The sequence below is a fragment of the Pleurodeles waltl genome, chromosome 9 (assembly GCF_031143425.1).
Source record: "Pleurodeles waltl isolate 20211129_DDA chromosome 9, aPleWal1.hap1.20221129, whole genome shotgun sequence".
Taxonomy (NCBI): Eukaryota; Metazoa; Chordata; class Amphibia; order Caudata; family Salamandridae; genus Pleurodeles; species Pleurodeles waltl.
The window spans coordinates 541739932-541764474 of NC_090448.1; the positions used below are offsets into that span (position 1 = coordinate 541739932).

Genomic DNA, 24543 nt, shown 5'->3' on the forward strand with positions numbered 1-24543 from the left:
CACTGACTGGGCAAGGGTGAGAGCCGTCTACTGGTCACTGCTGCACCGGTGGTTGTTTCTTCACGGGCTTGGGGGCTGCGGGTGCAGTGCTTCTTCCAGGCGTCTTTGGATACGTTCCCCAAGCATTATTGCCTGGACAGTCAGGTCCCCAGAGACGGCTACTTTGGCTTCTCGATCCTGCAGGATTTTTTGGTGTGATCTTGATTCGCAGCCCACCACCAGGGATGATATTGCTCGGGTATCTATTCTACGATAAGGCATCTGCAACTAGAAGTCTCTATCAGATGTACAAGTTAATTATCTTTGGTAACAGTATATCTGATAGATTCCTTACCGACCCGCCCATCCTCCCCGCACTGTGAACTGATTTCTAGAGACAGGAACTTCCCTTTAAGGGCTCTAGTTTTGGCGCACCATTCTCAGTGTTCTTCATGGCTCTGCGCTACTGGCGTGGAAAGTCGTGAAAAGAAACGGACGTCAGCACCCTAGGGTGGCACCTATATATGATAGTGACATCATCACGGTGACCACGATGCCAACGACGCCCGCAGAGTCGACCGATGCCACCTAACAGCGCACAGGGGTACTTCTCGAAGAAAAATCGCCAGATCCAGTCTGATGCCTGGGGGAAATTCTAAGGTAAGGAATCTGCAACTAGAATGTGTCTCTATCTGGATAGGCATTCCTCCTCTTTGACTGATAAAATTTGGTAAGGCATCCCAATAATTCAGTTGGACTGTACATAATCCCAGAGACTGAGTTTTGAATTAGGCAACTACACTTCTGGTACTACCTGGGAAAAAAGGATGAATGTGTACTACCAGTGATGTGTAGGACAGTGATTGGAGTTTGGTCTAAGTGATGATGCACAGTATCAAAAGTGCCATGCAGAGTGACTGTTTTTGGATTCAATTGCTTGTACTTGGGCCTTTGATTATTAAGAACAGTTATTCTGGGGTTTTTAATACGATCTAGTCTGAAGTATTTCACTGCTGGGCTGTTCTCTGGGAAAGTACTGCAGATAAGGATCTCGTTGTTCGCGTTGCAAATATAGCTCTTCTCCTCTCAAAACTCCCTTGTCCGCCTGATTTTCCAGCTCCTTGAGGATCGTGCAGCTTTGATACCATTTGTGGTGAGAGCACTGATAGAATCCTGCTTCTAGCCAGCACCTTCTTTTAGCTGTTCAGTAGTGTTCCCTCTAAAATCCGTCATGTTATTACGTGCTAGCGAGAAAAAAAATAGATGATTTTAGTAGTCCCCCTTATGTTCTCTGTGCAAATCATACGTTTAACCTATTTGACCAGAAACACAAGGATGTTTCAGAAGAATATGTACAGAGTATCCTACTATTTCTTAAATGATAAAGGTCTTTAGGAAGGACTTTTACCCCACCATAAAATTACTCTTATTTTCTTGTTGTTAATAGTCATCACTGATTTATACATTGTAGAAGCCCAACACTTCGCACAACACTGTGCATCAGTTAGGTCTACCTTACCTTGTTATTCTTGTACTACAAACCAACTGGTCAGCAACTCTTGATTCAGCAGGTGCAACTCTGTAAGTACTAATTAACTCCAGAAGGTGGAGTTCAAACCTGGTCCATCTGGGGCATAAAGGGGTTTGGTAGTTAAAATCCGAGACACTGGATGAAAAGTCCTGGCCAGAGTTAATTTGATGCCATTAATCCAGAAATGTTATACTTTCTAGCTCTTGGGACCACGGCTGTGAATTGTGATTCATATGACATCTTGGCAAGAAACATAAATCACTAATTTTTATTGAGGAATACCTAGAGGCCCTTAACCACTCTAGCTAGTAATTCCATCCATCTTAAATTATGGGTCCTGGGCAAGTCACTTACTAGTATTTGGCACCTAAGGAGCTGCATTTTGAACATGTTTTATGTGTATCAAAATACAATTGAAAAGTAAAAGCCAATAATGCATATCTGCTTAACATCTGTGGTGATAGATTATCACTCAATTTGCTAAGTGTAAACATGGACTACTTAGTAGGAAACTACAATAATGATGAATAAGGTGTTGTTTAGTTGTACAATTTGGCTCTAAAACCTGTAGTCTACAAATTAAAGTTGTCATTTGATTAACTGGAGGTTTTACTCCTAACTCTTAAAAGGGGTCTTAAGTGTTCCCAAAATGTTGGCACTGACATGAATAAAACATGTGTGATGGTATCATGTCAATTTAGCCTATTTTAAGTTTTTAATTGATAAGGAGAACCTTGGTATATTATTTTGTCGCTAGATGTTACTGTTGGGCTAACGCACTGTTCATCTAATTCAATAGAATGTGGCACCAATGCTTGAAAGCAATCTTAAACTAGCCAACTAAATGAACATGTAGCCTTCAAGATTTGCCTAATGCTTGGTCTCAAAGTGATATTTAAAGCTCTGCTACATTAATATAAACTCAGTAGTATCTGGACAATAAGGGAAATGTCTGAAAGTAAGTTTCTAAGTACTGTCATGATATTAGCCCCCAAAAGGCACTGGCGTTTTGGATCCAATGTTCATGCTTGTACTACTGCTTCTAAAAATTCCCTTTTCTCATTTTTTAACAACATTTTATAGCTGTTCCTTATTGTTTGCACTATTAGTCGATTAGATTATATCAGATATAACCAACAAGAGGATTTGCCCTTAGATTGTTTGAACTCTTTGTTGACCAGCCACAGTGGGAGCGGAGAAGACCAACTTGAAACTCTAACTTCTTGGAAAAAGTGTTTGGCCTTGAATAACATTTTCGAAAGGAGCATCCACTATCAATATAGTGGTCAGTGGAACTTTCACTCCTGTGCATGTCAGTAACATATTTTGTAGCTTGTATTATTCTTGAGGGACCAGCCAAGAGATCTGTGAAGAACCATTTCAATTCTCTACTATTACTGCAAACTTTTGTTGTCATTTTTGATTTTTCGTTTTACTAAGAAAGACTTGTCATTTTTAGGACAATCACAAATGGATGTTGCAGCACCACACCCTGCTTCAGTAGTTGTAATGAGACAACACCCAGTGACAGTGACTACAACAGTCCCACCTTCTCTTCCAACATCACAACCAAAAGTACAGAAACCTAAGGTAGCTGTCATAGAGATGAAGTCAGAGAAAAGGGATCCACCCAAACTCTCTGTGCAGGTATGACTCAAGTTCAAAATAGTTTGATAAATCTGTGCAGCTTGTCAGATGCAAAGATTGGTTAAGGTACTGATGGAAAAAAGTTGATGTAAGTGGCGGGCGGGAAAGGAATCGCATGATGGGTGTGGTAGCATTTGTTCTGGAAGAAGTTGGGTTTTTTGTGTGTTCTCTGAACTTCCCCTCATCCTTCATCAGGTGGATGTGTGGTTGAACTGATTTTCAAAATGGAATTCCAGAAATTGATCTGGCCAAGGCATATTTTCCAGAATAGTGACTATCAGTTGTTTGGCAGTGAGATAGGTCAAGCAGTGTTTGAACATAGAATGGAATGGAGGCCCAGTAAGTGGAATGTTTTGAGAACTGGTCATTGGATCTGCGCAGTTGTTGGATCTGCGCAGTTGTTGGATCTCAGCATTACCCTCCACTGTTATACTGTGTTTAAGGTTCATCCATGTGTCAAAGAAAGGGCACAGTGTGAACAGGCCTTAGGCGCTTGTGTTCCCAATGCCAACCTTTTTGGCTCTTATCTAGGCGTACAATGTAAAAATTACGAGTTTAAATATGTTTCCCACTAGTAGGGAGTAAGAGGTATCTCATTTCAGTAGACAAACCTATCCCAATGGGGAGGGGCTCAGCCATCTTTCCACTATTTTGAAAAATGCAAGCAGTATGTGTAATAATTTTTAGCATCTAAGGAACATAGCCCACTCCACCATAGCTATATTGATCAGTTGTAGGGCCTTTTTCATGTTATCTCCAGTACTTTGCTCATGTGTAATGCTAGTTTCTTCCATGTCAGTTAGGGAAGCCATCACCTCAGTCTGTGCACCAAGGTTTAGTAACATTTTTGCCATCTAAACTGAGAACAGTTTTAGGTCAGCAAGATAAACATTAAGTAGGATCTTTACATTGTTTATGGTTCAACAATATTGTTGCCTCTTCTATAGAAGTGCTTACACACCAGCACTCACTATAATACGTTGGGTATTTTGTTAGGGGAGAGTGGGCTAGCTGTGGTGCATAAGTCCTGTAGAATGCAGCCATGAAGCTATCCAACCCAGGATCTTTGGCCTGTTATAGCGACTATTTGTGAGCAATGCTTTCTTCACCATGATCAGGCTTCAGGAAAGTCTGATTCTGTCTAGCGAAGCTTGATTCGAATTTCAGAGTCTAGATAGTTCTTTGGCTTGCTGGTTTGAAGCCCCTGCTATTTAAAAGATCTGATAAAAAAATACTAAAAACCCTTTAGTTTCTCTACTCACGATTTGTGGCTATTTCTCATCTTGCCTTTTACTTCTACCATAAATCTGTAGGCTTGGCGTGCACCTAGATTAATCAACAGCAGTCTGCTTGCATCATTCCCTCCTCATGGAATTCTATTTCTCATTTCACCAAAATGTAATTTGGGCTGCCCCCTTAAGAACCTTAATGTTGCTTTGTAAAACCAATTCTCCATAAAGGCATAATGCTGCTGGAGACTGGGTGACCTTTTGCTGTGCTTTCACCTCTGACGACTCTTGTGTAAGTTTAGCAAACAAAGCATCTCCCATTGGTTTCAGACTAGCTATTTTCAGGATAAAAGTACCCCTCGCTACTGCTTTCGGAGTCTCCCACTCAACACTCCTCTCAACCTCGCCCTTATCATTATGGACTAGGTAGTCCTTAACCAGTGCCTAACAGTGTTGACTACCGCTGGATCTTTTAAAAAGAAGTCTTTCGGACTCCATCTCACCCTTCATTCCATCTACCCTTGATCTAGCCAGTTTAGTTTCCCAATTACATACCATAGGTTTTAAGTGAAGAGCAATATAAATGCAGCATTGTTACCCGACTTAACCTGAATAGAACAACAGTTGTTTCCGCAGACAGGAGGGACATATTCAGTGCTGAACCCTATAGCTAAGTGCCATCAAGTTGACATAACCTGCGAGTCCTTATTCAACATTACTCAGTGGCGTTTGAGTTCTATTCACACTTGGAAAGGAATTTCTCCATGAGATTTAGTTTTTTTTTTTTTTTTTTTTTACAAAATTGGAGCACCTTCTCCTGTTTGAGAAAGAAGAACATGTGACTTTCTGACAACACACAGAGCTTGACAGGATACAGCATAGGATAAGTAATGTTTGTATCTCTGTGGATACTTAGCTGCCATGAAGAATTTTCTAGTGTCTTGCACTGGTCTTGTAAAGTACTAAAAAGGAGATCTTGGTTAACTAGTACTCAATGTTCTTTCTTTCCAGAGGACTGTGCAGGATAAGATCCTTGACTCTGAAATTGAGAAGCAGGGCTATGATCCGGCCTGAGGGACCTCAGGGCCAGAGATCTGTGCGCTCTGTCCGCTATGATACCCTGCAAAAAATGTTCCTTAACCGCTACCTCCGACAGCAGCCTTTCAATGAACAGTCCTAGGTTCACAAAATCAGTGGACTCGTCAATGTCCAGGATTCTTATACTGTTAAGCGTGATCGCGCCTTCAGCTCTTCATTCTTTGTGAATGTTGCAGCCACCAACGTTTCAACTTGTGCAAGCATGTCATTTAAAGTCTTTGTTCCATTCTATAAATCCAAGATATACCTTGTGGATTGCTTGTCAAAAGGGTTCTTATTTTTGATCCAGTCTTAGAGTCACTGTGTCCATTTTTTGATCAAGTGCCTTAATATACTCTTTTAAGTCAAGCAGAATAGTTTTCATGTCATTCATTGTTATGGTAGACTGGTCAGATACCTCTCCTGCTGCCTTTGAGACCCTTCTGCCCCCCTTCATAGGTGATCTTAGGAGGTTGTCATCAAGCTTCGCCCATGCTGTTCCTGTCGTTGGGTTCAATTTCCACGGTCACACAGTAACTTTACATCAGTTGCTGATATCAGTAAGAACAGGACCTCCAGCGCCTCATATTGCGAGGAGAGCAGGCACGTAGGCACCAGTGAGTTTTAATCATTATTGACAGGCACTACTATAGCTTTTTATTTTGAGTGTCTGAAGATGGACAAAATCAGTAGAACCTACATCATATGTTGAGTTGACCAGCTTAGCCTGTGGTGCCATTAATCAATGTTATCTCTTCATTTTACATCATATGGGTAAGTGGGATAACATTGTCATCTGTGCTAATCAGTTGCCAGGCAAGCTTCAGCTGTCCAACTGGCACTGTGCCCGTTCCTGTCCCACTTTAGTCAGCAGGGACTCAACATCTCCATAAACACCCGAAACACACGGCACACAGCAGATCCTGCCTAAGGGCTGCATCCACCACTGTCAAGCTGGGCCTGCCGTATTCAAAATGGCAGCTACAGGCATCAGCATCATTTACCACCTACATCGTGGACTGCCTGTCGTTCCACACATATTGTGGCACTGGCGAGCGGCACATCATCATTGCCCCTCACCTCTGCAAAACCATCAACATCTCCTTCGAGTCAGCCACCTTCCCAGAAAGATGGAAGCACGCAGAAATCAACGCCCTTCTAAAGAAACCAAAGGCAGACCCAGATGACCCCAAGAACTACCGGCCGATCTCCCGTTCCCAGCCAAGGTCATTGAAAAAATTGTAAACAGCCAACTATCCCGGTTCCTGGAAGACAGCAAGGTACTCGACACCTCTCCAATCCGGATTCCGCAGAAACCACAGCACTGAGACTGCACTCATTGCTGCCACAGACGACATTAGGACCATGCTCGACAAAGGAAAAACAGCAGCACTCATCCTCCTGGACCTCTCTGCAGCTTTCGACACGGTATGTCATCACACTCTCCGCACAGCCCTCCACAACGCTGGAATCCGCAACAAGGCACTCGACTGGATCTCGTCATTTCTCTCAGGCATAACCCAGAGAGTCCGCCTCCCACCGTTCCTGTCAGAAGCCTCCAGAGTCATCTGTGGCGATCCCCAAGGATCTTCGCTCAGCCGCACGCTCTTCAACGTTTACATGGCCCCCCTCGCCAACAACGCACGAACCCACCACATCAACAGAGTTTCCTACGCAGACGACACTCAGCTCATCCTCTCCCTCACGAAAGACCCTAAAACTGCAAAGAACAACCTCCACAACGGACTTCACGCCATCGCCAGCTGGATGAAATCAAGCCACCTCAAGTTAAACACAGACAAGACAGAAATCCTCATCTTTGGCACCAACTCCTCAACTTGGAATGACTCCTGGAGGCCCACCTCCCTAGGAACCGCGCCCTCACCCACCACCCATGCACACACGCAACCTAGTCTTCATCTTGGACTCCACACTCAGCACGACTCAGCAGGTCAATGCCATCTCCTCTTCCTGCTACAACACTCTCTGCATGCTCCGCAAAATCTTCAAGTGGATTCCTGTCGAAACCAGGAAAACTGTCACCCATGCCCTGGTCAGCAGCCGATTTGACTACGGAAACACCCTATATGCAGGAATAACAACCAAACTCCTAACAAAACTGCAAAGAATCCAGAACGCATCCGCCCGCCTCATTCTGAACATCCCACGCCGGGACCACATTTCCCCCCCACCTCAGAGACCTTCACTGGCTACCAGTATCAAGACCCAAGACCTCTTGACATTCAGGAAACGCCTCAAGACATGGCTCTACGACCAGTAGCTCCCCCGAGCGCCTTGAGACCCTAACGGGTGATTAGTGCGCTCTATAAATCCTTGATTGATTGATTGATTGATTAAACACCTGAAGCAGGAACCTTTTATGATAGCATCATCTGAGCTGACAGTGAAGGTCTCCAGGTATTCGGGTGTCTCACTTGCCATTGTTCTGGCAGGAAAGGTAATCACTCTGGCCACTTTCTTTACCATGTCCTACTGTAAGATTACTTTACTGATTGAGTCCTTCCTGCCTCATCTTCCTGTTGTTCTGATACAGCGTTAGATACGTTTCCATCATGACATATCAGCAGTTATGGTTCAAATAGTTCTGCACAGGAAATCCTTTTGTTCCTGCGTTGCTGAATAGCTCCACCATCCTAATGTACCACAGCATGAGTATTCAGCCACAGTATAATTAATGGGTGGTAAACACCCTTGAATACTACTGGCCATGGACTCTGATTTTGCCCACGTGTACGGTGGTGTTATCAAGGGTCTCAGGAGATCTGCTCCTGTTCTGAAGTGAACCAGGGTTTTGCTCTTACTCAGGGAGCGAGAAGGCAGCACATCCTGTCAGCTCCCACAGCACCCTCCATTCTTCTCCTTTAGTTCCTTGAGTGCTTCCCCACCTTTCTAACTGTGCAGGCTGCAACACATCTCTTCCTGGCCTCACATCTTTCCCACAGGCCTTCTCCACTCCTCCCTGACCTTTTTCCTGCACTGTGATGTAAACTTTGGAGTGCTCTGTAGTCCATTGAATTACTACCTTACCCCGAATCCAACCAGGGCGGACTAGGGTCTGTCCTGCAGCTTCTCCTCCATTCTATGTGCTCTACAGGTGGGCAGTATGCTTCAGGAATTCCACCCTCCAGATTTCTTCAAAGAGCGCAAGTTGCATTTTACCTATGCCAAACTGGTTAGCGGACAGCTGTCACCATGCCACATTACACCCCATAGAAGTGGAGACCCTGGGGTCTGCCATTCAGTGACGTCACAGGATTCTCCTGACTCTTAGCCACTTGCAGGTTTTGCCTTTAGGAGCTGCTTTGGCAGTCATGCTAATGCCCACATATCACCACCTCACATCATTGAAAATTGTACAACTCATGGTATGGCGTAAAATTGGGTGGCGAATTTCGGCTGCAGGGTGGTAACACAATATGTGATCACTGCTCTCCTCAGCTTTTAAATCGGAACAATGTATTTAAAATAAAGTAGAGAGAATTATTCATGAATTTTAACCATGGCAGTACTCCTCAAACCACGCCTAAACAATTGCTCTGGCTCCCAGTTAAGTGGCGAGGTAAATTTACTTTGCTCTAGCCCGAACCTAGGGTGATCAAGGCCCCATTAACATACGATTAGGGATCAAGAAATTTGGAGCCTCCAAAGAAAGAAAGCACATGGTACCAGAATATTTTATGAATGGGCTGCGGGCAGTTATAGTTGCAGTGTCCCTCTATCAGAATCCCCTCCCTGTATGAAACTAACCACAGTAACTGATAATCATCAAGAGAAATAAGCCTGAGGTGTACAGATTTTAAAAGGCCATCAAATAAAGGTGTCACCAGCTCTCCATCAAAACTAATCGGTTTTATGCCCAAAAGACATCCAAATGAGCAAGACTTTATGCTTCTAGAAACTAATGCTTAAAGGATGCCTGTACTTGCATCAGCAGTATACATATTGTACCAGGAAAAAGAGACACCAATGGCTTACCCAGTTTTGGAGGTGCATAATGATTAATGGATTAGTGTTGATAAAATTAAGTGTTATGTCTTTGGATGGAATCTAGGACAGTTCAGGTCTAAATTGAGTTCAAAAGTCCAATTCAGATTGTTGTGAGGAGTGTAGCCATTTCAAGTGTTTATTGTCTTGTGGTAGCTGGGTTGGACTGGCTGGTTAATATAAAGTGATTGGAAGGGGATAAATCGGGACAACAGTGAGTCATAACTGAGAGTGGAATGGGTGGAGGGTAACGTAGCAATAACCAAGGAGTTGAGGTGTTGTGGTCTCTAGGAGGGGGACTGAGCAGATGGGAACCCACTGAGGTAATATGGATAAGAAACCTGGGCCTTTGCCAAGGCATAGTAGGAGCCTTAACTGCTATTTTGACTGTTTTTGTTATAAAATGTCAATTAAGCCTCTGTCAGAGGGATTCATTGTTTATCTCCACTGAAGTTCTGCTTTTAGGACAACTTTGAATGATGGCCAGTATATATGCTAGAATGGTTCTTCTTTGTTCACATTTGCCAAACATCGCTGCCTGGCTCAGTATAAGATTAGCTGTTCTCCAGTATTGGATCTTTCATAGATTCACATGCTTGAATCATACCTGTCGTCAAGGTGGGAGTCCCACGATAACCTTAAATATACATAGCAGTAAGTGCATTACTCTAGGCTTCAATGGCCTATACAGGCACTGTTGTATCCTATCCATGTTCTTTTATAAAAAAGAACCAAATCTGAACTACAACCAATCAGGCGACAGCACCCTCTAGAACACTCAATCAGGCGACAGCACCCTCTAGAACACTCCCTACAGAGGCTGTTTCCCTCAGATTTTCTACCACACGTCGTGTGAGGGAGTCTCCCTGAGCTCTGCTCAGCTTTGTTTTCTACAGCTATTCTGACAGGAATATTTGTCTCAGATATCTTGGCTTTCCAGTGGACAGGATGTCCCAACAAACTAAAAAAGGGCTTTTCAAAAATTGTGACAATTGTGGAAGAAAAAGACTTCATATTGATGACCCCCACAAGAAGTGCATATACTGCCTCCATCCAGACCATAAGGTGAGAGATTGCAAAATTTGTCGCACCTTCTGAAAGACAGAGAGGGTAGGCTTTTGTTAAGGCTACAAAATCCGAAGGCTATGGAATACCCTTCTTCTGAGGAGAGTGAGGCCTCCTCACAGACCTCTCAATCCCTAAAAAGGCCTAAAAGTAAAGAAAGTCTTTCTGCAGAACCTCCAAAGAAAGTTTTTATAGAAATCTAAACACCTTTCTTTAGAACAACGAAAAGGCCAAGAAAGCTATGCCTCATCATCGTCAGAAACCCTGTCAAAAGCCTTAAAAAAGGTTCACTCAGAACCTACAAACCTTTAGGGGGGAAAAAGCACCTCCAAAAAGTCCTTCTCTGTCTTTGTCACTGATGAGAAAACCGGAAAAATAATCTTCAGACTCTGACAAAAAAGGCTTGTCGATAACAAAACTGTTGATGACAACATCTACAGTAACGACGACGATCACGTTGACATTCACCACGGCAGTGTCCACTATGATAGTCACGTCGTCACCACTATCGTCGACGACGATCATAATAGCTCAAATCTACAAAAGGCCACCATCGACGGCTACTCAACCATCAGCTACTCACGCATCAACGAAAATATCGTCGACGAGAGAAAAAACACCTAAGAGTGCTTCAACATCAGACCTGTCGACGAGACACAAATCGAAGACAGCTCAGAGGGACCCATTGATAAGAGACCCATCGAGGGATCCGTCGACGCAATCGTCCACAACGCAACCGACGATGACATGTCCATCAACAACAGACTCATTGACGACACAATCGTCAACGACGGACACAGCGACGTGAAAAGCATTGACAACCAAACCGACGACCACCACAACAGGACCGTCAACATTTCTTCCTCTGATTGATAACTGTGGGAAAGAAAACATCTTCAATCCTACCAATGCATACCTCACCAAGTAAGATATTACCCTATCCTCCTCAACACCTATTAGATGACGACGAGGACAGATATTCTCAAGACGAAGGAATGTTTGGCGTGCCCAACAGCCTGTCACAACTCACCGTCAAATGTCAGGACCTGGATGACGATGAGGAGGATCAATATCAGGAAAATTATTATTCAGCAAAAGTCCAACCAGATCCGTCGTATTCTGAATAAGGTGACAGAGACACCTCTGTCCCTATGCCAAGGTCATTAGTGACAGATCTCCAAAACACGTTGCATGGCTACTACAGAAGATTTCCACCCTCAGTACCAGCAACTCTGACCACACAGAATTATGACCTACAAAGCAGCACTGCGGACCCGTATCCCTAGCCATCCAGGGGCACCGCTCAGACTGGATACGAACATCCCTTTCGGATAGCCACCTCTGGATGACCCTCAGTTCACAGATGAAAAAAGGGAAGAGGGAGAAATATCTGAAACCACTCCTAGTGAGTGGGTCAAATACCTGATTCCTACGCCATCACCACTGTTTGCAGGATCAGTGGATTCACCCCCGGAAGACATAGCGGGCTTCCATAATTTAATGGATAGAGCGGCTAAACGTTTCAACTGCCCATTCTCTCTCGAGAAACAGATTGTTTCCTATACACCTGTCAATGCTTAGATTCAGGCGGCTACTCAGCAATCATTCTATTAGATCTGAGTGCCGCATTTGATAAGTGGATCGCAAGATATTATTACATAAAATATCTCATATGTGATTTGTAGGGCCCTCTTCTGATTGCCTTTCTTCCTTCCTTAAGGATAGGACCTTTCAAGTCTTGGACTGGTCTTTTTTCTCCAGTTCTTTGCCCCTTAGTTGTGGGGTGCCACAGGGTTCCTCTTTAAGCCCCACTCTCTTTAATATCTATATGTCCCCTTTGGCAAAAATAATTTAACCTTATGGTTTATCCTTGGTATCTTATGCTGATGATACTCATCTGGTATTCTGTTTTTCTACCAAGGCTAACTCAGAACAGGCTACTTTATCTTCTTGTCTTTTAGATGTGGCCCGATGGATGGCAGATAGCAAACTCAAGCTCAGTGCCGAAAAGACAGAGGTAATAATGCTTGGGAATCCCTCCTTACTTAAGTTTTCCCCTCTAGCCTTGGAATGGTTTAAAGACCTTCCCCCGCATAAAGAAACCATAAAAAGCCTCAGCTTCTGGCTAGACTCGCATCTTACGATGGAATGTCATTCCAAGAAACTTGCAGCCATCTTCTTTAGTCTTCCAAGGACTCCCAGGAAATTTTTAAAGCTTCTTCCTTTCTCTGCTTAAAGACTCCTTATTCAGGCCCTTATATTGTCAAGTCTTGACTATGAGAATGCTTTGTTCCTGAGCTCCCTCTCTTATGTCCTAAAGAGACTACAAGTGGTACAGAATGCCGCCGCCCGCATACTTACAGACACCCTTAGACACCGTTAGCTTCTCTCCACTGGCTTCCTATTGAACAGCGGACCATTTTTAAAGCCATGTGTTTTGTACACCGAGCCCTTCAAAATAAGGGCCCCCTTTTTTCTCAGACTAATTATTACACCCTACATCCCTCGAAGAACACTCAGATCTTCATCAGCTTTTTTAATTAACTCTTTTCACGCTAAGAAATCTAGATGGGGAGGCAGATCCTTTGCTTGTGGGGCAGCTAACCTTTAAACTCCCTTCCCCTTGAGCTTTGCCAAGATACTTCCAAACTCTCCTTTCGCAGAAAATTGAAAACTGCACTGTTCTCAGTATCGTCCCACTCCTGTTGTTCGGCAATCCTTTGTCAGCGCTGGGATGCCTTGTGGTTGCCATGTGCTCTATAAATCCCATAAACTAAACTAAACAAAACTATATGAATTTAAGGAACCATCAAAAAAGACAGTTAGAGTCATACCTATAGTTGACTTTATACGCCAAGCAGGATTGAAAGCAATGAAAAACCCAGCTACAATACCTTCCCAAATCTCACGTTTGGAGAAAAAATATAAAGCCCCGGAAGGTTCCCCAACTTGTTTAATTGGGCAACCAAAGCCAGATTCCGTGGTATCTAAACGGCGCAACTCTGCTCGAAGAACCCTTCAACACCAATATCATCCCCGCCAGATAGAGAAGGATGCCGCCTGGACAACATAGGAAAAAAGTTCTCCTCAGTAGAAGCTATAACAGTCAAAGTTGCCAACTCGTTAGCCATTTTAGGCAGAAATGATCGTCAAATGTGGGCAGACGTCCTTATACATTGACCTCTTGCCTGTGGACGCTAAACTGGAGGCAAAGAATGTGTTGCAGGAGGGAGAACGGATCACAGCTGAAGTGATTGCGCGATTTATATCTCACTGACAGGATTAAGACAACTGGCGAGGGCAGCAGAATTGCGCAGTCAGGGTTGGCAGAAATCTACCTCTTTTAGATCAGAGGTACAAAGCAAAATACTTGACATGACATATGATGGGGAATGCCTCTTCGGCAAGCATGTGGATTAGATGTTACAATCTATCAAGGTGGCTACAGACACAGCCAAATCCCGAGGTACATTTCAGTACAGAGGCAGCCATTTCAAGGGGCTAGAAGCAGGGGAAGTTACCCCTTTCGTGGTGGTTTCCAATCATGTAGACAACAATTCCAAACTGCTCAAACAGGTTTTCGACAGCAGTATGGACAACAGCAGCAGCAATACAGATTACCATCTACAGCTGCTATAGGCACCCCACGAGGGGAAGAACCGCAGCCCGTGGCAGAGACACAGGCAAAAAACAATGACCACACGTTCATACCAGGCCCACCTGTGTTTCAAAGATTGGAGACCGCATCACTTACCAAATCCTTCAGTGGTCAAGGATAACATCAGACAAGTGGGTACTGGATATAGTACCCAGGGGACATACTTTAGAATTCATCCAGATTCCTCCAAATACCCCTCGATCAGGACCACTGCTTCCACAGTTAAAACAGCTCCTCAAAAAAGTATATTCAATGATATGCAAAGGGGCAATAGAAGTTGTTCCAATTCTGCAGAGGAACCGGGGGGGGGGATCTAAGCCGCTTTTTTCTAGTGAAAAAGCCTTCAGGGGATCGGCGTCCCATACTGGATTTGAGGGCCTTAAGCAAGTTCCTGAAAAAACAAACGTTTCGTATGGTAGCGTTTCAGGACATTCTACGCCTCTTAAATACAGGAGATCACGTGACATCTCTAGACCTCTGAGATGCGTATTTCCATATCCCAATACATCCAAACCTTCGGAAATTTCTCAGGTTCAAGGTAGCTGGTATGCATCTACAGTTTTGAGTCCTTCCATTCGGATTAAAATCGGCCCCCAGAATTTTTACCAAAGTGCTGGCCCCAGTAGCGTCTCACCTACGTCAACTAGGGATACAAATCTTTCCATATTTGGACAACTGGCTCATATAGGCATCCACAAGAAATCAAGTGGTAAAGAACACATCGGCTTGCCTCCAGTTGTTCAAAACTCTAGGCCTTACCATCAACTTTCGCAAATCACACTTCAATCCCACAAAGAAGCTGAATTTCTTAGGAGTGATACTGGATACTATCCAAAGCAATGCATTTCCATCTCAAAAGAGACAGCAAAAGATTTCCAAAATGGCTCAAAAGCTATCAACAAAAAAGTTTGTTTCAATTCGGAATTACAAATCATTCATGGGAATGATTTCCTCATGTATTCCACTGATCCCAAATTGCCAACTGCACATGCGACCTCTACAGGAGCAACTAGACACTCAGTGTCTCCAAGTGAATGGCTCCTTCAACGATTGAATTCAGATCACATCGGAAATGAAAACTGCCATGTCTTGATAGGAAAAGCAGTCAAAGTTATCGAGGGGCCTTTCATTTCTACAACCAGTGCCGACATATATAATAATGACAGATGCGTTGCACGAAGGTTGGGGTGCCCACCTTCAGGATCTACAGGTAAGTGACAACTGTACACAAAAGGACAAACAGCTTCACATAAACCTACTGGAGCAGAAAGCAATAGATCTGGCACTGAAGTCTTTCTTACCAAAAATACGAAACTCAAAAATTCTCATCAGAACGGACAATACCATAAGTATAATTTACCTGAACAAACAGGGCAGCACAAAGTCCTTGGAGCTTTCACGTCAAGCTCAGAACATATGGGAATGGGCCATAGAGACTTACATTTCTCTGAAAGCAGAACTGCCAGGACAATCCAACCTCCTAGCGGACTCTTCGAGCAGGACATTCATCCCATATCACGAGTGGGAACTTGACTAACAGGTTCCCAACCAGCTTTTCCATAAGAGGGGAAAGACGAATCTGGATCTTTTTGCAACATAAAAGAACAAGAAATGCCCATACTACGCAAGCTGGCATCCCCAAAAAGAGTTGTGGGGAAATGCTTTTTTGATGAGATGGTCAGGAATCTATGCCTACGCTTTTCCCCTGATTCCGCTTATCCCCATAGTGATCAGCAAAATGAAACCAGAGGGATCCAGTCTCCTCCTAGTGGCACCCAGGTGGCCCAAACAGGTCTGGTTCACAGAACTCCTTCTGTATTTGGAACAACCACATGTTCTAGTCAGACAGACATCATCCCTACTGACCATGCACCAGGGCCAAGTCAGGCATCCGAGTCCTTCGTCTCTACACTTATCGGCCTGGCTCCTGAATTCAATGAATATGCCACCTTGAACATTTCATCGGAATGTTTAGAAATATTAGCCAAAACCAGAACGGACACCACCAATAAGACCTATAAACTTAAATGGAAGCATTTAGGTTTGTGGTGTGTTACGGAAGGAGTCCAACCTATGACGTCACCTCCGGAACAAATACTTCCTTATTTATTGCATTTAGCAAAATCTGGACTATCTTATTCCTCAATAAGGGTATGTGTGGCGGAAATCTCATGATTCCCCCGCTCTCAGCAGACCTTCTAGCTATATTCTGCCAGGATTGTAAAACAATTCCTCAAGGGCCTTTTTAGAGCATTTCCATGGTGAGTAAACCTCCACCGTTACGGTCATTAAACATGGTGTTAAGACAACTTATGAAGCATTCTTTCGAACCAATCCACAGGTCAAAGTTAAAATTCATCTCTTTGAAGACATCGCCTTTACTAGCTCTCACATCAGCAAAAAGAGTTAGTGACATACAAGCTTTCACCATCAAGGAACCTTTTCTTCAGTTCACTCCAAATGGTGTTAAACTTCAAACAAAGTTTTTTCTTAATGAACAAACAATTGCGGAGAAAGAGCTGCATTCGCTAGATGTAAGGAGATGTTCAATGTTTTATCTCCAAAAAACACACAGCATTCGAAAATCGGACCAGCTATTCATAACAAAGGCTCTGCAATATATAAGCAGACCATTTCCAGGTGGATTGGATTAGCTATACAATTTTGTCATGCCAAGGGAGGGAAGTCACTACACAGTAAGGTTAAAGCCCACTCTACCAGATCGGTAGCTGCATCAGCAGCTCTCTTCGTGGTGACTACACCTGCAACACATTTGCAGGGCAGCAACAGGGTACAGCAGCATACATTTACAAAGCACTACTGCCAGGATGAGACGAACAAAACGGCTACAGCTGTTGGGCAAGTAGTGCTGAGACATCTATTCCATTAAGGTAAGCCTCTATGGTTATCCCACCTTCCACTTGAAAGGCATGTGATCCATACTTGTCTAATGTTATCATTGTTATTATTGCTATTATGATTATTTTTATTATTATTATTACTGTTATTGTTGTCATTGTCAATACATATGTATATTGCTTTCTAATATTAGCTAAATGTGGCATCATTCCTATTATGGATGTTATGGCTAGGATAAATTATATTACTGCTCGCTACTGTAATTCAAGCATGTGAATCTATGACAGATCCAATACTGAAGAAGAAAATTGGTTACTTACCTGTAACTATAGTTCTCCAGCATTGGTATCTTTCATAAATTCACATGCGACCCACCCTTCTCCCCTCAGAGGCTATGTACTTCTCACTCGTACTGGAAAACCTGAGAGAAATAACCTCTGTTGGGAGTGTTCTAGAGCATGCTGTCGCCTGATTGGTTGTAGTTCAGATTTGGTTCTTTTTTATAATAATAAAAAAAGAACATGGATAGGCTATAACAGTGCCTATTGAGGCCTAGTATAATACACTTACTGCTAAGTATATTTAAGGTTACCGTGGGACTCCCACCTCGACAAAAGGGATGATTCAAGCATGTGAATCTAAGAACCAATACTGGAGAACTATAGTTACAGGTAAGTAACCAATTTTTTCCTCTGTGACCCTCTGATTCCTTTCTATTCCAAATGCACTGTTAGGAGGCATGGATTCAGGGAACGTGGGCACTTGTGGGTGAACCCTTCATGACACTTATTCCTAATGGTATAATATTGTATTCAGTAGATGGTTGTTTTAGCTAAAGAACAACAATCTTACGTCTTCCTCTCTTAAAGCTGTAACTCAAGGAGTATGCATCCCCTGACTGCACATACATGCACATAGTCATGCCTCCTTCTCCTGCATGCTTACACACTCAGGCCATTTGCATTTTTTCTGCTGTCTTCTGGAACCTGCTTCTTAAGAAATGGAAGTTTTCACTAGTCAGTGGTTTTGTTTGACTGTAAAAATGTTAGCAAAGGATAGTAAAATGAGGCACCAAACAATTTTTCTTACACTAATATGCTTGTGATGTGTGTTGTTTTTCCATAGGTACTACCAAGTGTTGACATTGACAGTATCTTAAGTGACAGCACAGACGGAAACATGCCAAGCCCTGAAGTAATCCAGTCACCTGTTCTAGCTGAAACAGTTCCTCAGGTAGGATGTGATAATACTAAATCTGATTTAAATGACAGTATTCACATTTATCCAGTAGAAACATATTTGAGACCTGTTAGTCTTTCCATTATCTTTTAATTCAACAGCTTTTTCCCGACAATCTAAAAATAGGGTTTGATTAACACTATTAGTTGCAGCTGGGTGCAGGCCACAAGAGATAGTCTCTGCAGAAATGTATTGAAATGTAATCAAGAAATATTCATTTATAAAATTATAACTTCCTAAAGTATGCTTTGGGCTAAAGGTTTCAAGCAAATAAATGTCAATTACCAGCATTTTTGTTTGTGAACCGGCCATTATGTTCTACAAGATATACATCTGTGCGGGCATCAAACTGAAGGGGATAGCACTTTACTTAAGTTCTCTGTCGCAGAGTATAGACTTGCAGCAGATTTCCGCTGTCGTAATTTAGCAGTGCTTGTAAGATTTAAGGTCCGCCATTGATACTTCAAATGGAAAGTCCAGCCCCGCAGACCCAGGCTTATTAAGACGGTTGATTACTGACGAGCCTCACAAAAGGGAGGGTAGTATCAGATGCCTTGGTGAATATCAGCTGTGACACATTAAGGTATGAATTATTATCTAAGTATTGCTTAAAACTTGGTTGTTCATATCCCCATGTGAGTGTGGATTTTAACTTTTTCTTTTAGTCATTGGCTTAGCTGTCTGCAGATACCATTCCACTGAGCTCTTCCTGCAGCACCAGGATGCCCTGTAAGGGTAGTAGTGGCCTTTATAGGTCTTTTAAAATAATGTGTGTGTTTTGTATAGGTTTTCTTCATTGTGATCCAGAGAACCTTGACTCCAAAAAAGGTTTGTTAAAAAACATATTTTAACTATGCTCTATATTACTTCTACTAACAAAGAAGATTGCTTTTTATAAAACTATAGTTTATTATATTATTATAAAACTATAGTTTAAAACCTTAACAAATCTGTTATTGTTCAAAGGATTTAACAGAAAAAGTACCATCCAAGTACTCAGTAGTGGTAAAGAAAGATTAATTTGCCTCCTACAGTACATAGTTATTGGTTTTATTATTTTCTAGTAATCTACCATACCTTATATTCTGCCTGTCTCCAGTTCTCAATATGATACACCACAATCTAGTACTAGGACCTTAAACTGCTTACACAGCTGTTAAGCTAAATCATGCATTCTCGGTACCAAGAACACAGTTGTGTCATGTCAGTCCAATTTTCAATCCAAGGTGTGGGTATGGACCCTCTTCAGCTCCCCTTTTTTCCAGCCCTTCTGTATGAATTGATAACTGCTTTTGTTTTGCCAAATTTGAAAATGCGGACACCCTGCCCATTTTTTATTTTTTTTTTAACCATATTTGTGATTTTAATTACTCTATTCTTTGTTTAACTTGAGTAACTAATAACATAACACTTTGAATTGAGGGCATGCTGTTCATACAGCTGTACATTTCCTGCAGCTTATCTGCATCTTTTGTTCGGGGTGACAGTCACACAGTGCATGCTTTTGCTATGTATGATTCTTTATGTTTCAGGACTTTCCCCAGATATCTAGTGTGCACCGTCACTGAGAGTGACAGTTTCCTACAAGAGACTTTTTAATCTATCATCCTTAAAATCAATAGGTGAGTCTTGGAAACTATGGGCCTTATTTAGAGTTGGGATGATGGGATACTCTGTCAAAACTTAACTGATAACCTGTCTGCCTTATTACAAGAGCCATAGGCTGTGAAGCACATGTAATATGATGGATGGCACACCCTCTATGTTGTGATGGAGCATCCAGTCCACCGAACTCTAAATAAGGCCCTAGGTGTCTTACTGAGCACCTTTTTTGTCAATGGTTCAGTGTACAACCTGCCACAGACACTCCCTCGCAAATGGTTGAGAAAATCTGAGAATGGTGGAACTGCGTTGACGTAGGGCCCTTTCCCTCCCAGTCCCTATTTTCTTTCTTCAGCCATATTCAGTTGTCGAGGTCCAGGGGAGAAGTAAAAGTTATCCAAAACATGGAAAAAACTTTAAGAACCAAACCTGCACCTATTTCAGAGACTCTGATACTTCATTGAGTAGAATGTTCTCTCTGTTTAGAAGCCACAAACTTCTGTTGCACCATGAGATTAACCAAGTCTCTCCTACAGCTGATTTGTTGCATTGAGAGATCAAGCATACTTCACCTGAGCTTAACATGGAGCACTCCATTTCAGGCTGCAGGAGAGTAAAGCATGTCTATTGGGGCCTTTTGATGCATAACCTGCCTGACAAAGATTTTTGAGTTCCTTACTCCTTTTCCTCTACAGTCAAACCGAGCCCTTGGTGCAGTTCACTGTTCAGAAGGAGAATACTGCTCAAATAGTTGTAAAACAGAGTAGGCACAAGAACACAGAGGCTCTGGCTTGTTTGACCACTGAGGCAAGTCTTGCCGGAAGGCATCTCTGACATATGTGCATCTCTGGACCCGGTAATATCCAACATCATTATCTTCTACACCAGATGCAGTAGGGTCCACAAGCACTATAGATTATTTCTTAGTTGATGTTAGGCTGTGGCCCCACTTGGAAGATATGGAAGTAATAGTGAGAAGCGATAGCGACCATTTTTCCTTGCTTCTTACCCTTTCCGGAGAAATGTTCAGGAGAACATACAATAATCATGTTATGGGGAAGCGCAAGGAGGTCACTGGAGGCGTGTCGAGGGCAGGAGCCCTTTAAATTTCTAATCGCGCTCCCGCCGTCGCGGGAAGCGCAAGGAGGTCACTGGAGGCGTGTCGAGGGCAGGAGCCCTTTAAATTTCTAATCGCGCTCCCGCCGTCGCGGGAAGCGCAAGGAGGTCACTGGAGGCGTGTCGAGGGCAGGAGCCCTTTAAATTTCTAATCGCGCTCCCGCCGCGCAGGACGCGCCCGGGCAAAGCCCGGGCCAAGGGCGGGCCCGTCCTTGCCAGGAAGAGGCAGGGCAGGGCCACCCCCCTGACATTCATCCAAAGTTGCATGGACATGCCAATCTACACGTATGGCTGCCTGAAGGTACTGTGTTGATACTTACTCCTAAATAGGTCCTTTTATAGAGGGCCTTTGGACCGTATTCTCCACCTATTGTTGCGACGCTCTTTCCATTACCCGATAAATACTGGAGTGGGGACAGGCTGGGCCTCTGCCTTTTTTTTTCTTTTTCTCTAACTGGCAATAGGTCTGCTTAGATCTATAGTGGCAGCTTAATCCATGGGAAAACGCAAGGCATCAGAACCCCCAAGGGGAAAGACGAATTCTGTAAAAAAACTTAGGAATGCGGGTGAGAACTGCACGATAGCTGAAATAGACGATCTTATTGAGGAGGTAGAGTCACTACTATGCAGTAGGACCACTATTCGGGAGGGCCCCGACAAAAAGATTACCTCCTATTACGCGAAGAAAATCAAACCAGTGGAAGATAAAGCGATAGAGATCGTTTCCCAGCAAGAGGGGGAGGCACCATCTGATGTCAGAACTGTTAGCCCTAGGGTTGCTGCAACTAGACCCTTGCACCTATGCACCATTGATAATGGTAGGAAGAAGAGCCATATCCAGGAGTGCGAAGTTAGGTGCTCCAATAAATATACAGTCTTGGCAGAACTTGATAGTAGTAACATACAGAATGCACAAGAGGGGGAACCCGTGGATGAATTACACCCATATATCCCAACTGTACAGCTAGATAGTGAAAGGATCACTCCTTTCAATTCAGAACCAGGGAACCCTCTAAAAAATAAAACAAGATCTATAGCAGATCTTTATGATCTAATCACCGGATTAATCCAGGAAGTTAGGGATTTGAAACTTGAAGTCAGAACCTTAACAGATATTGTGGAAAAGGAGGGGGGTAGGGGCACCAATAGAGGCCAATGCGAAAGGGAGTCCCCCCCCCATATCACCCCATCTACAAGGTAGATCCACATATCCTCAAAATTCGATTACTAACCCTAACCTTACCCCAGCTACAGCCAAGATTGTACAACAACCACAGGGATGCACAATAGGGGTCAATGTGGAACATATTGGTTCACGCAATTCCCAGAGAAGAAATTATAGTAACTTATGCCAAGGAACAGGGAAACCACAAAGAGATCCCCGCTTGGTAAAAGGACCCCAAAAAGGAATTTTGGAACTTACTTTGAACTCCTATCCCCAAGCATCTAATGATTATAACAAAAACACCATATGGAACCCATACTCTGAGGAGGATAGGTCTCCTACTAGGATCAATGTTGTTCATCTGTTAAATGTTCCAAAATTACCCTTAAATAGCAGAGAAGATGAGGACTCCTTAAAAAATAAGCTTATACATTGGATCAGGGCTAAAAGACACTGTTTATCCATAATTCGATCAGATATTAGGGGGGTAGAAAGAATCCCTGGAGAGAGGGGGAAACCTGACGTTATTGCATTAACACTCAAGGATGGAAGATTAATCAGAGGTTTGATTGACATGGAACAGAGAACCCCCGCCCCTAATTCCAATGCCATGAGGTTTAGCTTGGATCCATTAACTACCAAACTTCGAGCACAAAGGCATAAACTTAACCACAATGAGGGACTGCAAAAGAGAAACTATGATTCAAACATTGAGAGAGTAGATTGACTAATCCAGATAGATCAGGCACAAGTGGAACCCAATGGGGACCAAATAGTAGGGGAGCCCCATGAAGGGATTGATCTCCATGCTATAGGGGCAGGGAGCGCAGTGGAGCCTTTGTATGGTAGGAAAAATGTAACAACTCACCCGAGCCATACTCTCAATGCCACAAGCCTAAACGGAAGGGGTCCTATCACCATGATTTCATGGAATGTAGCTGGCTTAAAAAACAAGCTTATAGACCCCGAATGGCAGGACTATATTGATCAACACCATGTCTGTCTCTTCCAGGAGACGTGGCTTAAAGATCCACTGTATAAAGTAGGATATAAAACCTACTTTATCTGTGCAACTTCAGCTGCCAGAGGGAGACCGTCTGGGGGGTTGGTTGTATGGGCGAAGATCTCATTAAATGTTGAGATACGCATGCAAGCCACTGAGTCGGAGGACATTCTATGGTTGACAATGGGAAAAAAAAATAAGATAATAACCCACTTGTTTAATGTATATATAAGACCTAGAAAGTCAAACGTGGAGTCTCCTGAAATAACTCTACTAGACGAGCTGCTCAAAAAAATTCCAATAGGTGAGACAATTATGATAGGGGGTGACCTTAATTGTAACTATGAACCTATAATTGGATTCGAACATTTAGCAGAAGAGGAAGACCGAATGAGAACAATTCCTTACCTAACAATAGAAAAAACTGTCCCAGGCACAGTGGCCGCACTGCAAATCATGAGCCTTACATTAAACCATGGACTGAGGGCATGCAATGGCAGAGTGGGTGAAGTCGGCCTTAATCTGGTTACTTTCCAGAGAGGCAACTTAACTTCAAAAATAGATTACATTCTGCATAGTATAAGCACATGGGAAAGACTAGCGACCTTTAAAATTGATAAAAGAAGGGATAGCGATCACTTCCCGTTAATAATTGAATTCAAGGCACACTTCTTAGATTTGGACTCGAAATATATAGAACATGATAAAGTGAAGTTACAACCCACCCTCAGTAACAACAGAAGGGTTGTAAAATGGCCAGTAATACTTGGCAATCAGGTCACTTTGATAAACATTTACAACATATTTTCTGATCTCTTGGAGCCTTATGCAGAAAATAAACCTAGTGACATTCCTATTACGGCCATCCACCAGTCATTGAGCACTATGTTAAGACCTGTCCTGACTAAACAGTTACAGAATAAGCACATAAAGGAGAAGGCCCAAACCACCCCTAACAGTCCATGGTATACTTTCAAATGTAGAGAGAGGAAAAGAGTACTGGTAGAGGCACTAAAGCAAAAAAATCAATTAGCCATACAGCAGGCAAGGGCCAGTTATAAGAAAACGCTGGCTATTGCCCAACGCAACTGGGAGGACCAAAAATGGCAAGACCTGCTGGTAGCAGCGAAAAGCAATGATGCAAGAACCTTTTGGAAAATAGTTACCCATGGTAGCAAAGAGGGGATATTTACTACAGACCATCACATAGACCCCGAAACATGGGTTAACTATTTTACATATCTTTACTCTGACCCTCCCACCTTCGATCTCTATCCCTCAAGACACAAAACCCCAGTGGCTTGGGGTATTTTACCCGAGTTACAGTTTAGTCTGGAGGAGACGGTGATTGCCATTGAAGCAATCAAG

At 43.1% G+C, this 24543-nt stretch overlaps 1 protein-coding gene across 3 annotated transcripts in view; it reads left to right on the top strand.

Annotated features, from left to right (window-relative positions):
* Nucleotides 1-24543, top strand: part of KIAA0586 (KIAA0586 ortholog) — a 587996-nt gene that overhangs the window by 225101 nt on the left and 338352 nt on the right. For all 3 annotated transcript variants that reach the window (XM_069207463.1, XM_069207462.1, XM_069207464.1), the window contains exons 16-17: nucleotides 2970-3157; nucleotides 18176-18283. In XM_069207463.1, coding sequence (XP_069063564.1) covers nucleotides 2970-3157; nucleotides 18176-18283 — 296 coding nt within the window. The remainder of the gene's footprint in view (nucleotides 1-2969; nucleotides 3158-18175; nucleotides 18284-24543) is intronic.